This window comes from Strix aluco, chromosome 6 (genome assembly GCF_031877795.1).
Source record: "Strix aluco isolate bStrAlu1 chromosome 6, bStrAlu1.hap1, whole genome shotgun sequence".
Classification (NCBI taxonomy): Eukaryota; Metazoa; Chordata; class Aves; order Strigiformes; family Strigidae; genus Strix; species Strix aluco.
In genome coordinates this window covers 5,117,429-5,132,428 of record NC_133936.1, presented here as the reverse complement: position 1 = coordinate 5,132,428, position 15,000 = coordinate 5,117,429, and the positions used below count along the sequence as shown (strand labels likewise).

The window sequence follows — 15,000 nt, the reverse complement described above, 5'->3', positions numbered from 1 at the left end:
TCAGCAGGCAACAAATACGACAGAACTGACAAATAAACTAATCCCAAGTCTATTTTTACACGCTGAAGAGGTGGAGGGATGCAAGTCTACATTTTGGAAAACACGTATGGGCTAAAACATCAGATACCTTGAAGCTCACTTGTCGTTAATGTACGTTTTTAAACGGTTTAATTTACTACAAGTGCACCCAGTATAGGATTTGATTATTCTCTTTATTGCCACAATATTTCAGGCACAAAGATGTGCATATTCAGAATAAACCCCACTTCTTTTTCAGATGGGTGAAACTGTTTACAGAGTAGTGGTTGTCAGAAACCAAGAAACAGAAGGAGTGTGCAAAAGAGTGGTATAAAAATATTAAAGATTAATGACCATTTTCAGCCAGATACAAACCAGAAGCTCTCCACAGAAGTCCTTAACCTCACATTTGAAAGGGAACTAAGTGTTTTCACCTGCTAAAATCTCAGTTTGGATTTCAGATGAGTGACCTTGACTTGAAAGATTTTGTTTCCTATCTGAACCATCCAATCACTCACACCTATCTCTCCATTTAAATAAATACAGAAGTGTTACTGAAACACAAGTCATAAATAAGGTCTTGCACTGTCAAGTAAAATAAAACATGCTTACCATCTTTAATAACTTTAACACATATCAATAATATTTAGTTTTACAACTATGAAGATTTTAAACATGTTCTTTTCACTAATATAAGAAAATATGTACATGAAAAATACTTCCGGAAATATCTATTTTATGGTAACTTCACAGTAAAGCAAAAGAAAAGGAAAGGTACCTGGAATTTCAGTGAAAGCCTCTCCAAGGACGGAAACATGAAAAGGTAGATCTTTCTCTTTCAGTTTCATCAGGACTTTAAAGAAAGTCTCAGGATCTTTATCATGTTCCCTTGAAACAAACAGAACTTATCTCAGCATCATTTATATTTACTTGTGGAACTGTATTTTTTTGTTTATCAGAACAGTATTTCTCTTAAATTGTACTTTTGGGGACTAAACGTCTTCAGCATCATTTCCCTCTTTGCTTATGCTGCATAGTTGAACATTTTCCTCAACCCAGCACTTGGGATCAAAACCCAGTTTCATCAGATTCTTATCGCTCTTCCCTGTCTTCAAATGATGCCTCTGCTCTTCAAATTACCAACTTTGAAAGTGAGAAGAACTGAGTAATATCTCACCTAGCTGAAGGCAAAATCACATTAAAAAAAAGGGTAAGATAGGAAAAAAACATTTTTTTTTCCCATCAAAAAATATGTATACAATCTCCCTTACAGTTATCCCCCTTTTCAGGAGGAATAGGTTAATCAAAACCTTTTGCTAAAACCATAGGATTTCCCAAACTGGAATTTTACGAATCCATGCTATACTCATGAAAAGCTTCTGATCCATTCAGTGATTTAGGGAAAGAAGAAAGGAATAAACTAATATGAGGCATTTTCTACCTTTAGACTTTTTCTAAGGAGTTAACTGGAAGTTAAAACAGAAAATAAGAAACCTGTACTTATTTATAATTTCAGCTGAAGGTAATATTAAATGTTTATATGGGTATGACACTCAATGCCTTGCAACACAAGATTGGTTATCTAAAAAGAAAATAAAAAGCCAATTTGTTAATCTATCTTCTTTATTAGCACAGAATGAAAGGTGCAAAAGATACCACAGATGATCTAAATTTCCCAGATTTGGTAAATTATATTAAAAATGAGATGAGATAATTCCCCCACTCTAAGGTGAATATTATATGTTGCATTTAATTACTCTGCTTTAAATTATTGTATTTCAGACAGATGTGCACCATATGCCTTTAAAATATCTTGGTTTTATTTATTATTTAGAAAATTCCACTGTTTTCCTTCCTGTATTAAGGGAAAATCTATAGCTCAGCTGTCCTGGTGTCTTTCTTCACAGACTAATTTTGTAGAATGAATCTGTAGGTTTGTCACACTGCTATATGAAACATTAATAATTATATCATTCAGGAAATCTGAAGCCAAATGACATCTGCAGCTCTACATGTGTTAATTTCTCATTCAGTCAATATTTTTGGTTTAGGGAATTAAAACAAATTAATCTTATAATTAATGTGACTTCCCTAGGCTGAGAAATCTTCAGGAATTGTGGTGTTTTCAGAATTAGTTGCATTTTCTTAAAATAAAGCCAGACAATAGTTACTTTAAGAAGTCCTCCATCTCCCAGATTTGTTTTGTTCCCAATAATAAGGAGGAATGCAACTGCATAAGCTTCGTAATTTGTTTCACATCTGTGAACCAGGAGTTTTCACGGTGGTTCCAGTAAGCAAAGTGGATATGAGCACTGGCTCACAGAGAGAATTTCTTCCAGTTGCAAAGATCCCAAAACTGCCTACTAGTTTGCTTGAAGCCTCCCACTTAAAATATCCACCTGTTTCTGGTAGGTAAATTATGTGCAGAAACGTGTTGCCAGTATTTTAGTTCCCTCCAAATGCCCAGCTGAAAGAGCCGAAATGGGATTACAACCGAGGATTCAGACTTGGCTGGAAGGGAACATCTCTGTCGGAAATGTGCAAGTTTGCAAAGAAAACAGCTTTGATGCTGGGAGTCAGCATAATTCATTATCATGTTTCCCGTTAGCCTCAGTTTCCCCTAGGCAGGCTTTTGAGGGCGCTTTATGAGTGATCCCGATGAGCCCAGGCTGTACGTGATGCTGAGCTATGCACAGCTCATCCCAAGGTGGACCGAAGCATCCCCGTTACACAGAGCAGCAGCCTCGACAGACAGAGCCGTGACGTTTACAGGGATCTTTCCAAGCTCTTCACAGCCCTGCTATCGGCTTCGCAGTCACAAAAAGTCCTTCCAGCAGAGGATATGCTTTCCCTCTCCCTTTCCAGAAGAGACCAGGGGTCCCAGAGGCAGCCAAAAGTGGAGGATGCTGTTGGAGCCACATTGTCAAGGAGCTGGCAGGAGAATATGGAGCCTTACAGCTCGTCAAAGCCACATAAGCTGCACATATTTAGGAAAACTGATAGGAATTGGAAGTTGCAGTTTTGTTTAATAGGTGGGGAAGAACAGAAGGAAAATTTGGCACCCAGAAGGAATGCTGAAAGGGGAAACGTTTCCTCTGCACTGGAGCCTCTCTTATGGGTTTTCTGCTGTAGGTGATCCTTCTTCCATATCCCCTTTTAAAATATTTTGCTTTCATGTGATACTTACAAATTTTAATGACATGTTTTGTGATTCTTGTAGCTTTTCTATTTGGGAGGTCATCTCATCTGATTTGTCAGTTCCTGTGACTTTTCCACACCACAACCCTTTGATTTTCAGTTAAGACCTACAGAGAGCTTCTACTACGTGCACCTACAGATTACAATGTATTGTTACTCTTGCAAGTTAGTAAAGGTATAGCTGCTCCTGGTAGAAAGCAACAAATACTACAAGACCACCTCTTTACTGCATCAAAGAGAGCTCTGTTTCTTGGCTGACATGGAGAAAATCATATACAATCCAGTCTGCCTTACTCAGCAACAACTGCTAAACACACCAGATTGTCATAGCAGTGATCGTGGAAAAAGATGAACACAATATGGAATGTCTGTTCTGTAAAGATCTGCTCAAAATGACGTGCACTTTTGGCTGCATCTGTTGCATTTTTGAGCTTTATTAAACAGTATTAATTATATAGACTCCATTTCCTGAAGAACTGTAAAACTGTATAGAAGCCTGATACTAAAATGCAAACTTTTCTTTTAAGATATTCTGTTTGGGGAAAAATTAAGTATTTGTGATTCTAGGGTCTGCCTTTGTTGTTTAGTTTAGGTATTTGAAATGCTCTTGTATTTTTATTTGATTTGATATGCATTTGGTAAAGGAAAAATAAGAACTGAGCATGGTATGAAGATGCTCTACATTTCATCGTAAGAACATGAAAACATCAGAATGACCAAACTCCAGCTGTAAATGACACAAAACAGACATAGACAACATACCTATACTTGCATTTGAGGGCACTGCCATTAGAGACATTCAATCTCCATGTTTAGATACTGCACACTAAAGTTTTTTACGAAGGATTTTTTACTTTTGAGTCTAAAACACATTTTAAGAGAGACATTTGAAGTCTCTCTTAAGAACTGGCTGAGGTTTAGTGGTCTGGTTATGGGAATGTGGCCCAGGGTTCAGCCTGCTTTAACGATTTTCCTTTGTAATCTGAAATAAAACTTTCAAGACTGTCCTTGAAATGGGGACTGGGAGGGTGGTGGTATCAGCAACACCAGTATTGAGCCTCTATTATCCCTGCCTTAGATTTTCTGTTTAGAAAATGGGTGTGACAGTATTATTTTTTCACCACAGAAGGATGCTGTCAGGATTAATTGATGACTTGACATCCCTCTTTTCAGCCTAAAATGATTAAAAAAAGCAACTTCATAGCACTATGATGATGCTCCTCTATACAGTCAATGGCAACAGTCTTCAAAACACCCTTCTGCTATTCAGGGATTTTGTGAATTCAGCCAGAGCCCTCCAGCCTTACCCATTGCTGGAACTGGAAGGAGAGTACACGGAGACCAGGTAAACTGTAGTTATTCCCTGGCAATGAAGGATACCCATATCCCTGACCAGTGATGGAAAACATATTTTAAAAAAAATAGCAGAATTTGGCCCTTTACATTATTCAGTGCATATTCGTCTCTTGAATTTGAGTGAAATTCAGTAAGAGACCCATATGGTCTTCTGGGACTTAAGTTTAATTTTTTAAGTATATGTAAACTTATCATACATGGTGATAATCACAGCTATTTCAGATTTGGAGGAAGACACATCTAGATATGCAATTAGAAAGTAGAAGACTTGTGGAAAAGAGACAGGACTTGCTCAAAGGGGCAAAATAAATGCAGTCTATTTAAAAAAATATACTAAAACCTATGGTTTATGCAAGTTAATCAGGAACATAAAAGTGCTAAACCAGGGGAGAAAGTCTTAACATTTGAGAAAATATTGCATAAAGGGTAGGTAATGCTTGTGACAGCAACAGCCCTGTAGTGCCATCTCTTAAGGTGCTACGTATTCTGAAATGGTTACAAATAAGCTTAGCTAAAAGCAATATTAAAAGGGTTGATCTTAATCTTCTTAGGACATTTAGTGTGGGAGATTTTCAGTGGTAGAGAATCCCAAATTGTGAGGGCATGCAGTAATATTTCACTTTTTACAGTGCCTTAAATCAAAGCAATTCAAACTGGGTGCATCTCCTACCTCTTCATTTCATAAAATCACCTGAATGTCAGATGGGCAAAGGTGGGAAATGGCAATGCTAAACTAGGTAGAAAATTTTCAGAAGTTAAAGTGGCATTTTTTATGTTTTCTACATTTTTTAGGATATATAGCAAGAGCTAAAAGACAGATTTCTGCCTACCTGCAACTATTGCTAGAAAATGGCTGACAAAATAGGCCACTGAAGAATCACTCATTATTTATGAAGCTGGACAGCAGAAGTGGAGACAGAGGACTGGCGAGCCAAGAGACACCCAGGGAGGAGAGAAAGGGACAGGGGACATCAGCCAGGGAAAGGCACAGCTGCAGCAGAGCACAGGCAAGGCTTGAGGGGCAGGGACGGGGCTGGGGAAGTCCGTGAGCACAGAATCAATAATTAAAAGTGAAGGAAATGAAGTTTCTAAGACAGAGACCTCAAAGTGTATGACAGTGATGCTTTAGTTTTGGGGAAAGTGAAATAGTGAGGAGCGAGTCTGGCAGCAAACAGGGCAGACAAGATGGGTAAAGTAACGTAAAGGGGAAGAGACCCTCAAGAAGAGAAAAAAAACCCCCAAGTATTCAAGTTGAAAACTAAAAAATGGTGGCATACCCAAACCTAGGGGGAAAAGATAAATATAGCGTAAATAGAAGAGAAAAAGGAAAAGGCATAGGCTTGGGAAAAATGACAGAATACAGAAAAATCAGACTTGGAGATAGAGAGAGGCTGCAGAGTACATTTGAGAGTTCTATCAGTGGTAGAGAAAAGGTCAAAAAAAAAGACAGTAAAGATATAAACTAGGAAGCAAAAATAAAACTGCATGGTAATTAAAGGAGAAGAACAGAAGAGGAAGAGAATAAAGCGAGCAAAGGCATGCAGCACTGTTAGCAGGGAAACAGTGCAGTGAGGATGGAGAAAAAAAGCACCATGGGGGAAGAGGCAGAAAATCTGCAAAATCCTTTGTAAAAGTTAAGATTTTTGAAAGACTGAAGGTGAAGAAAAGCACGGACAGTTACTGCTGCTGAGAGGGTTGCAAGGTGAGAGCTGCACCTCTATCACACCCAGAGCCAGGAGCTAGAAGGTGCCTTTATCCCAGTAACGTTCTTCGTTTGGGTGATAACAGGAGGAACTTGAGGTTCTTTACTGTTTTGACTGATACGGTACAGACTTGGGGAGGGTGACGAAGGATGCCACAAGCTGATAAGAGGACTCATATGACATCAGCCTCCTGTTGACCCTGTATCTGTCCAGGGCATTCTCAAGAAGCGAGCAGCAGCACATCAATAAATGGCGTGGTCTTTGCATGCACACTCTGCTGAACTGAAAATGGGTCTCCATTTCATGTCAACCCTAACCTAAAGAACAATATCAGGGATCTTTTCACAGCATTATATTATTTACTGCATTATACCTTGATAATTTACATTAAATCTTGAGCTCAGCAAAACTTGAATATAGGTTTATTATAATCTAATAATGTCAGAAAGTACCAGTATAGTCACAAAAAACCAAAAAAAAAGCCTGGCCTTCAAAACAGAGAATTGCAGAGTTCTGGTCTTTTCCTGACAGTGATTTCCCACGAGACGGCTCTGCCCAGGTTTCCCCCATTTGTAAGATATGGTCTTACAGGAGCTTTCATTTACAGAAATGTGGTGAGGATCAGAGTTAGTAAATACTTCAGGAGGATAGTAAGAGGACTCATGTTACAAGCCTATTCAATATACCAAATGAAATACATTCTAGTAATTATTTTCACGGAGGACAGAGGATCTTCCTAAATCAAATGACTTTAATATACATTTTCTGTGTTAAGATTGGAAAAAAAAAAAAGGGGACAAAAAAAATTAGAATTCTAATACCAAATTTCTGGTAACAATGCTCATGATAACTGCAAAAGAGGAAATATTACTGCTGGGAAAGAGCTATTAGAAAAGAAACAGGGGAAAAAGAAATAACTATGAAAATGCAAACATGAAGAAAAAGTTAATTGCTTTTCATTTATTCAATTTATCACAGTATTTTTCCATCTTTTTACATTTCCAATATGAGGTAGAGGTAGACTGTAAATATGTAGTTAAGTCCAATGAGTTTTCTTTTTCAGCTGATATGCTTACAAAATGTCTTTGCTGTAATTGTGCCTCTAAACATTGTCTGGCATCATCAGCATCAAAAGTTACCACAATATCTAATACACCCTCAGTTAACAGAAAATGGAGTCAAGTAGAAAAAAATGTTTTTAAATAAGTGTCACTGAAAAAAAGGACCCTACAGAATAATTTTTAGTTAGGAGGTTCTACAAGCAAAAAAGGTCCCGATCCTTTCCTGTGCTTGCAAAACACCTCTGCAAGCCAAGGAATTAAAAAATGGCACTAGAGAGGCAAAAGCAGCCAAACAATACTGGCAAATACAGTGTTTTATTTTCTATTATAGCCCATGACGTATTTACAGTGAGGAGTGTGTATTTTACCTTCTGATTTTTTCAAATTGCTGGCCTGAGAAAAATGGGTGGCATTTTGCTTTACACTGGAAAAGCATTTTCTCCTATCTTGTGTGATCCAGAAGAGATTCATAAAAAAAGAACCTTGGGAGTTTATTGTTTAGATTCTTCTTCCTCTCCCCTCACAATTCATGAAGAAAAAACTCAAAATAAAATATTGCGCATTCTCTAACCAAAGAAACCTCAGGATCAGCATCAGTCATTGAGTCTCCTGCTTATTTCCTAAAGAGAGATTAACCTTTGAAGACAAAGACCGGTGTTTGGTCTCAGTTACCTTGGTGTAAAAATCAATGCACTTTTATTCAGATGTCTTTTCATTTCTTTTACTCCAATTTAGAGAACCTAGCTTTTCACAAGTATAGGATTCAGATAAAAAAAAATTTACTCGAATTTGCAACACAACCCAGTAACTGCTATGGACTACTCCCAAATAGTTTCTTTTTAAAAAAAAAATATTAAAATTAACTTCCTTTTGTGTTCCAAAGGTAACATAACAAACGGTTTCCTGTTGTTGTGAGGCAAGACAAAATAATCTGAGTGACCCTGACAGCCCTGATAACCATACACAATATATCCTATTGTAATTCAACATACTATAAAAAAGTCATGTCATGGTAATAATAGATGGGTATGAATAGGATAAAAGTGGATAAAAATCGACTCAGGTGGTTCCTTGGAAGAACAGAAGAAGAATCAAACATAAATAAAAATACATAAAAACTACGTTACTACACATTTGCCTGGGAATGGCAATCCCACCACATCAGACCCTCTGTGATTTCCATGGTGGACTCCCATCACCAAACTACAACTACTTAATACTCCACCAGATACGCTGCCTGGGTCAAAAAATAAGTCCTGGTCCTTACTGAGTAATGCCCTGAGAGGAACTAGCTCAGGTACCTAACATAACTCAGCCTTTTTGGATTTGTGAAGCTGTCATCTCCAAGGATGAAGCTCCTAAGCAGGAGCTTTCTTGGCACCAAGACCAAGGCTTGAAACTCATTGGTCAACAAGATTAAAGTAACTACAAATATCACCGCTTTCAGAATGAGGAATCAACTCATTTCATTGAGCCAATTCTTGCACAAACACAATGGACAAAAATCAGAGAGGAGAGGAGAAAGGGAGGAAAAAAAAAAGGGGTGAAAACATGGAGGAAAGGAAAGCAGAGGAGGAGAAGAAGGGAAAGGGAGAAGAGTCAAACAGCTGCCGTGCGGTAAGAAGAGGAAACTAAAAAGACCTTTGAAGGAAGAAACCTAACCCTCCTATTATTGGTGAAAATAAGGAAGAATATTACACCATTTGTTTAGGAAATATTTGATTTTTCTCTCTGGGGGAGTATTCGCATACTTTGGTCAGAGATGCTGTGAATTACAAAGGAGCTGGTGGTTAAGTTTGCTTGGGACTTCTTATTACAAAACTTCTTCTGTCCTTGTTTATGATGTTTCCCAAGACTGACGCTATCTTGGACTATAATCTTGTAGAAAAATTCTGCCAAAAGTTTTCCAGAATATCCAAAGAAGAAGATTCTAAAAAAGCCCAACGCCACCCAGTCAAACTGCAAATCATATCTTTCATATATTAAATTTCAAATAAGCCTCTGTTTTAAGTATTTGAACCTCTTTTTGTTTTACAGTAAAAACTGAGTATTTGGATATGTTTGATTTAAGTCAAAGATATGCTTTTTGTTGCATGTGTTGGAAGTCTTCCTAAAAATGTAGCCAAGCCTTTGAAAAATTTCCTTTTGTGCCTGGTCACTAAACAGTCCATGTGTCTTGGACACACCTTAGGCTACAGCTGAGTAAGACAGTCCTACTGTCACAGGTCAGGCTGCTAAAACCCAGGCAGGATCTAATATCTGAATTGAAAACACAGATCTTATCTTAACTTTCAATGAGTTCTCTACTGGATTCAGAATAAAAATACTAGAATAGTTTAGACTACTAGAACTGGTTTATATGCATTGAAAATAGGGAACAATGAGAAAATGGAGGATTTGGTTAAGAAAATAAAGCAGTATAAGAGATGGTTTGAAGAGGCAGAAAGCGGTAATGCCAATGTATGCTTTTCTAGTTTGACTAAAACTCTTAGGTGTGGACCAGAAAAAAACAAAGAGGACAAATAAGATCTGATCAATATGACCAGCTATGCAAGAATAGCATGGCAAAGAAATAGTGAACTGAGTGAAGAAGTAAAGGAGATGGGGAAAAGATACAACACAAGGCCAGTTCATGTGGGGAAAAATGTGCAATCAGTGTAAGAGACCAAGAGGACAACACAGGTTGGACAACGGGGCTTAGGAGAAAACAGGGACCAATGTGCTGTAGAAGGTCCCTTGCATGGGCAGGGAGAGGAGTGATGGAGACAGCCAAAGGCTGAGAAACTAGAGAAAAGTGAGATGCAAATTCACTGCACAAGGAGAATATATACGAGGAGATGCCCGAGGAACTGAGCCTGGCAAAGACAGAAGGACGAGGTTTGAAAGACAAAGGCCAAGACCAGCTTGGGGCAATGGAATAGAAAAGGATTTCTTTGATAGCAATAGGTGAAAGAGTGTAAGCCCCCTTCCTTCAGAGACTTGAGAGGACTTCTTAGTCCCACTAGTTCATGTGCATCTCTGCTCAAAGACTTGAGTTTTGCAGTTGTACCAGAGAAGAGAGACACCATAAAATGAGTTTCCCGTCACAAAAAAAGGGAGAGTCAAGCTTACTGGAGCTTTTATGGCAAACTGTGATACATATTCCAAACTTAAATAATCTTCAAATGTCTGGGTGATGCAGTCACAGTCTTACATTAACCCAAAATCAGTTTTTCAACCATGATTGAAGCATTTATTGTAACAGGTTTCAGAGGACGGCACTAAAGTGGCTGCTCTATGAGTGTCTGGATAGCTCAGAGGGAATGAAGAAGGAAGGATTCTGCATGTGATACTTTAAGCAGAATCTTGATGTTATTTAACGTTTTTCTTATACTTAAGAAAACAGGTACATTGGAGTGCAAAACCATCCCATGGATCAGAAAACCACTCATGGGGCTTGAACTTTGCTTTTGTTACAAGTGACAGTGCTCTTACAATCCGATTCAATGGTTTACTACGTGCACCCCAGGTAAGATGCTGCCTCAACCTTGACTTTGTAGGAGTGGGAAAAGGGTTTACACCAAATTGCTCTAAACAGAGTGAGAAGCAGAATTGGGCCATGGAACTTAAATATAGAAAAGAACGTAGAGTACTTAGTAAAAGTGAAAGAACCAAGTGTATTTGGGGAAGCAGTGAGTAAAAACCCAAGTTTTATTTTAATATGATTCTTTTTCAGCCTATTAAGTTCTCCAGTATCAGCATGAAGTCTGCTAAAAGTTAGTAAATAAAGGCTTTCAGGAGAGCTTTATTAAATCACTTATGACTTATCAAGTTAAAACTCCCACTCAGATATCTTAATAAAACTTTCAGAGAACATATTTAATTTTCCTGGAAATCAGAAGCCAATTACTAACTACATGAGTTACTGTCGGCTACACCACCTATCAGCTTTCTGTAAATAGAATATTTACCAACAACTTGAATTAGTTCTCTAAAGTTTCGGTTTCTGAAGGTCAAATAACTATGTAACTGCTTAATAAAGAAGCAAAGAAGTACCTCTAAATATCTCCAAGCTCTGATGGGCTTATATTCTGCTCCTTAGGTGAGGTATTAGCAAAGCTTATTTATTTTCATTTCCAAGGCTTTTATTTGCTCATTCCCTTGTGGTAAAGCTGATTTCCATGATGATTCCCTTCTTAATTTTAATACCCTTTTTACTCATCATATAGACATAAGAATTTTCCATAAAATAATGAAACCCTTCCAAAGGAAATGAAGACAACTAGGAGAGGAAAGTAAACTACAGCTTACTTTTTCTTCTTTTTTCCAATTAATTGATCCACTGTCATATGCATATATGAAAGATTTTTTTTAATGAAAGGAAAATAAGGTTAATTAACATAAAACCCCTCACTCCTTGAGATGTTGAATTTTGTATTTTATCCATGCTGCCTTAAGTGCCTTGATTTCCCAGTAATGACCTAGTTCTCCTAATGAGTAACATTAACCCCTGGCTGTAGCTGTCCAGGACTTAATTGTCAACTGGAGCTGAAATAGGAGAGTTTGCCGATCAGCAGGTATGTGGTATATTAACTCATGTCATTTCAGACCCTAATAAATAAATCTGTTGCTAAGGCAACGGGAACATCAGCTGTATCACTTTTTTCTCCCCCTCCCCACCTTTTTAAAGGAAACTGCCTTTCACACCGAGCTTTTAAAAAAGGAAATTAACTACATGTAACCGTAATTAGAAGAAACATCGTTTCTCATCTCAGAAACATATCTACATTAATGAAAAAAGGCATTCATGAAGAGGACTGCTTTCTACTGTGACCAGGGTAACTGAAATTATTTCCCTCAACTGAGGGAATGCAATTTGAAGTATACATCGGAGCGAGAAGAGATCACAAAATATTTTAGCTCTTTGTATTTCTGCGTTAGTCCCTCTCTCCTTTAGTACACTGCCGATGTCAACTGAGCAAACTGCTTCAACGATTAATCAGGAGCCCAGGCAACTGAAACCACAGGAGAAAAAACACCACTCAAACCCAAACACCTTCACTACCCTCTGTGGATCTTTTGATATGATTGGCATACTTGCAATCTTTTGGAAAGCTAAAAAATACCCTATTTTCAGCTCATCAGATTTATCAGCTAATGAAAATTTAAGTACTTGATTTAGACATAGATGCCATTGTTCCTCCCTGTCCCATAGTGGCAGTTACCTGATTCTTGCGTGAGAAAAGCAAGGGGAAGCTGGGGCAACACAAACGCATCTCCAAAGGCACACGTGACCTGGTGAGCAAAAGCTGGTAACTCACTTTCTGCCTCAGTTTCTCTACCTCTAAGATCAGATCCTGAATACTCCTGTTTGAGACTAACAGATTCAAGGTTTTATAGAAAGGCAAAGCGTATACAAGTGCAGGTAGTACAAATCTTTATGTGTTTCATAAGGTTTGGAAATTAAGATCTTGGTACTCTGTTTGGGGATGACGCACTGCTGAGGGCTCTCAGCACCTCACAGCTCAGTGTCACAGCCCTCAATCTCTGCCATTCTACCACAGGATTAAGCATTTGTCTTAAAGTTTTCAAAATGGATATGTTTATGTTTAGTTTGTGGGTGCAGGACAGTTGTTTTGAATCTCTAGTTACCCACATCTCAGAGATCAGGTAGGCAGGGAACTGAAGTTCAATTGCTCTTTGAACACTTACTATAGGCTCTACCCATACTATAAACATAACAAACTACTCAAAATTATATCTGGCTTTTTAGCTGAAGAATATACAGGTAATACAAAGCATCCTTTTTGCCATTATCAAAATTAGAGATGCTTTCTCCTCTGGACTATCAACTTCTTATAGCCCTTTGAGAAAGCATGCTACAAGAAAGATGGAAAAAATGATGCTGAGGTGCCCACTGCGGCAGGAGAACTTTCACACCTGAGAGGTCTTCATTACATGCTGAATATTTCTACAAGCTCTGAAAACAGTGATCAAGGAATAGTGGAATAAAGGAATAAATCTACCACTGGAAGGGTTCAATACCCTAAATCCCTGGCTGTGGGAAGAAATGTCAAGGTTAGACTTCAATGAACGAACAACCAAAGAACAGATACTTCCAAACCACCCTTCCAGTTAACATTTAAATCTGAACTTCTCGGAGTATTTCATTAATTTATTTGCTACTTATAAAAAACTAGTATCTGCTCTCAAACTTAACTCCAGTTTGCATGAGTGTGAAGTCAGACTATTTTCTCTTCTCTTTAGGTGTTCTAGAAGTGAAGGTGTCAGCTTCCACCTGATCAGATGTCTCTACATACACTTCCATAGCACTGGTTTGTTCACTACGTGTCATCAGTATTGCCCTCCTGGTGAACACCAGTTTCTTTGAGAGCGTTAGATAGCTAAAAAAGCAGAAACTACTAAAAAGTTTCCATTTTAAAATTGTTATTTTACATCCTATGGGCTTTTTATTGTATCTGGTCCCTTGTATAAGGCTGTATAGACACGTGCATTTTAAGCCTTTGTTGTCAGCCTGTCCTACCTATCCACCACATTCACCTTTTCGGATTAAATCTGTCAGAACCAGTTGCTTTTCAAAGAGGAGGTTTCACTGTGGGAACTCACTCTCCATTCAGCATGGATCTAGAGCCAAACTCTCTGCTGCTTTCCCGTGAACTGGGGCAGAACAGACCCAGTCATCTACGATTTCCCTAAAATGGGGGATCTTCTTTCCTTTGACAACACACAACCTCTGCCCTCCTTATATGACACTGAATGAGTGGCCACCTGGGAGGGAGGAGTAGGACCATGGCCTTTACTTCTACATGCTTTCTGAAGGCTGTTTACAATGTTGAGGATGCCTGCTGAGGCTAATAGTATTTATGGGTACTCAAAGGTGATTTCTAGGTGGAGCACCTACTCTTTCATCTGTTGGTGTCTTGCCATATTGGCATCTTGATGGGATAAACTTTAGTCCAAAATATTCAACAGCGTGAGGAAAACATGACTTGGGTATAGATTCACTGTATTCTCAAATGTCTCTATATTAAATAGTTTTGAATTCTGAATTCAAAGGCAAACAATAACTACACAAGTTCTGTACTCACTGCCAAGATGAAGAGGAACAAGGCGTTATTATTAAAAAAATGCCTTTGCAGGCTCTTCTCCCTCGCAGCTTGCAGAGGAGTTGTGCTCAGCTCACTGATGAAGACCTGCTCCATCACAGATGGCACAACACTATCTGGGACAAGCTCTTTCCAAGGACTTGCTCCTGAGCGAAGGGGACCAGGTCCTCATGGTGGGCAACCACATGTTACTGCGGCAATGGCGATGACAAAAGAACCTTTCTTCCATGGACTCGTTTCTTCAGCTCTCTGACTTTGTGACACTCTACACTAAAAACAGGCAACTGGGCCCAGTGCTATCTCTGTACACACCATTTTCCCTTAGACCAGAAATCTTCAGATAATTTTTGCAATCTAGATTTTTTTCTTTTCTTCTGAATTTCCTCATCGTGACTTCTACCACCGCTCCTCCCGCTCCCGTTATCTCCTGCCCCATATCCTTCCCCACACTCTTGTCACACGCTGGTACGTACGACACAAGATAACGGGCTTATCTGATCTTCCACGTGAATTGATAGCAGCTATTTGTTTGCATGTGTGTGTAAATTCTCGCTGATT

The 15,000-nt window shown here is 38.5% G+C and overlaps 1 protein-coding gene across 18 annotated transcripts in view; it reads right to left on the bottom strand.

Annotated features, from left to right (window-relative positions):
- Positions 1 to 15,000, bottom strand: part of GTDC1 (glycosyltransferase like domain containing 1) — a 213,391-nt gene that overhangs the window by 44,572 nt on the left and 153,819 nt on the right. For 17 of the 18 annotated variants that reach the window (XR_012623743.1, XR_012623742.1, XM_074828543.1 and 14 more), the window contains one exon: positions 797 to 906. The exons of the other annotated variant lie outside the window; for it this stretch is intronic. Coding sequence is in view for 15 of the 17 variants with exons in the window: in XM_074828543.1 (XP_074684644.1) it covers positions 797 to 906 (110 nt within the window). In the remaining 2 variants the exon portion in view is untranslated. The remainder of the gene's footprint in view (positions 1 to 796; positions 907 to 15,000) is intronic. 18 annotated transcript variants of the gene reach the window in all.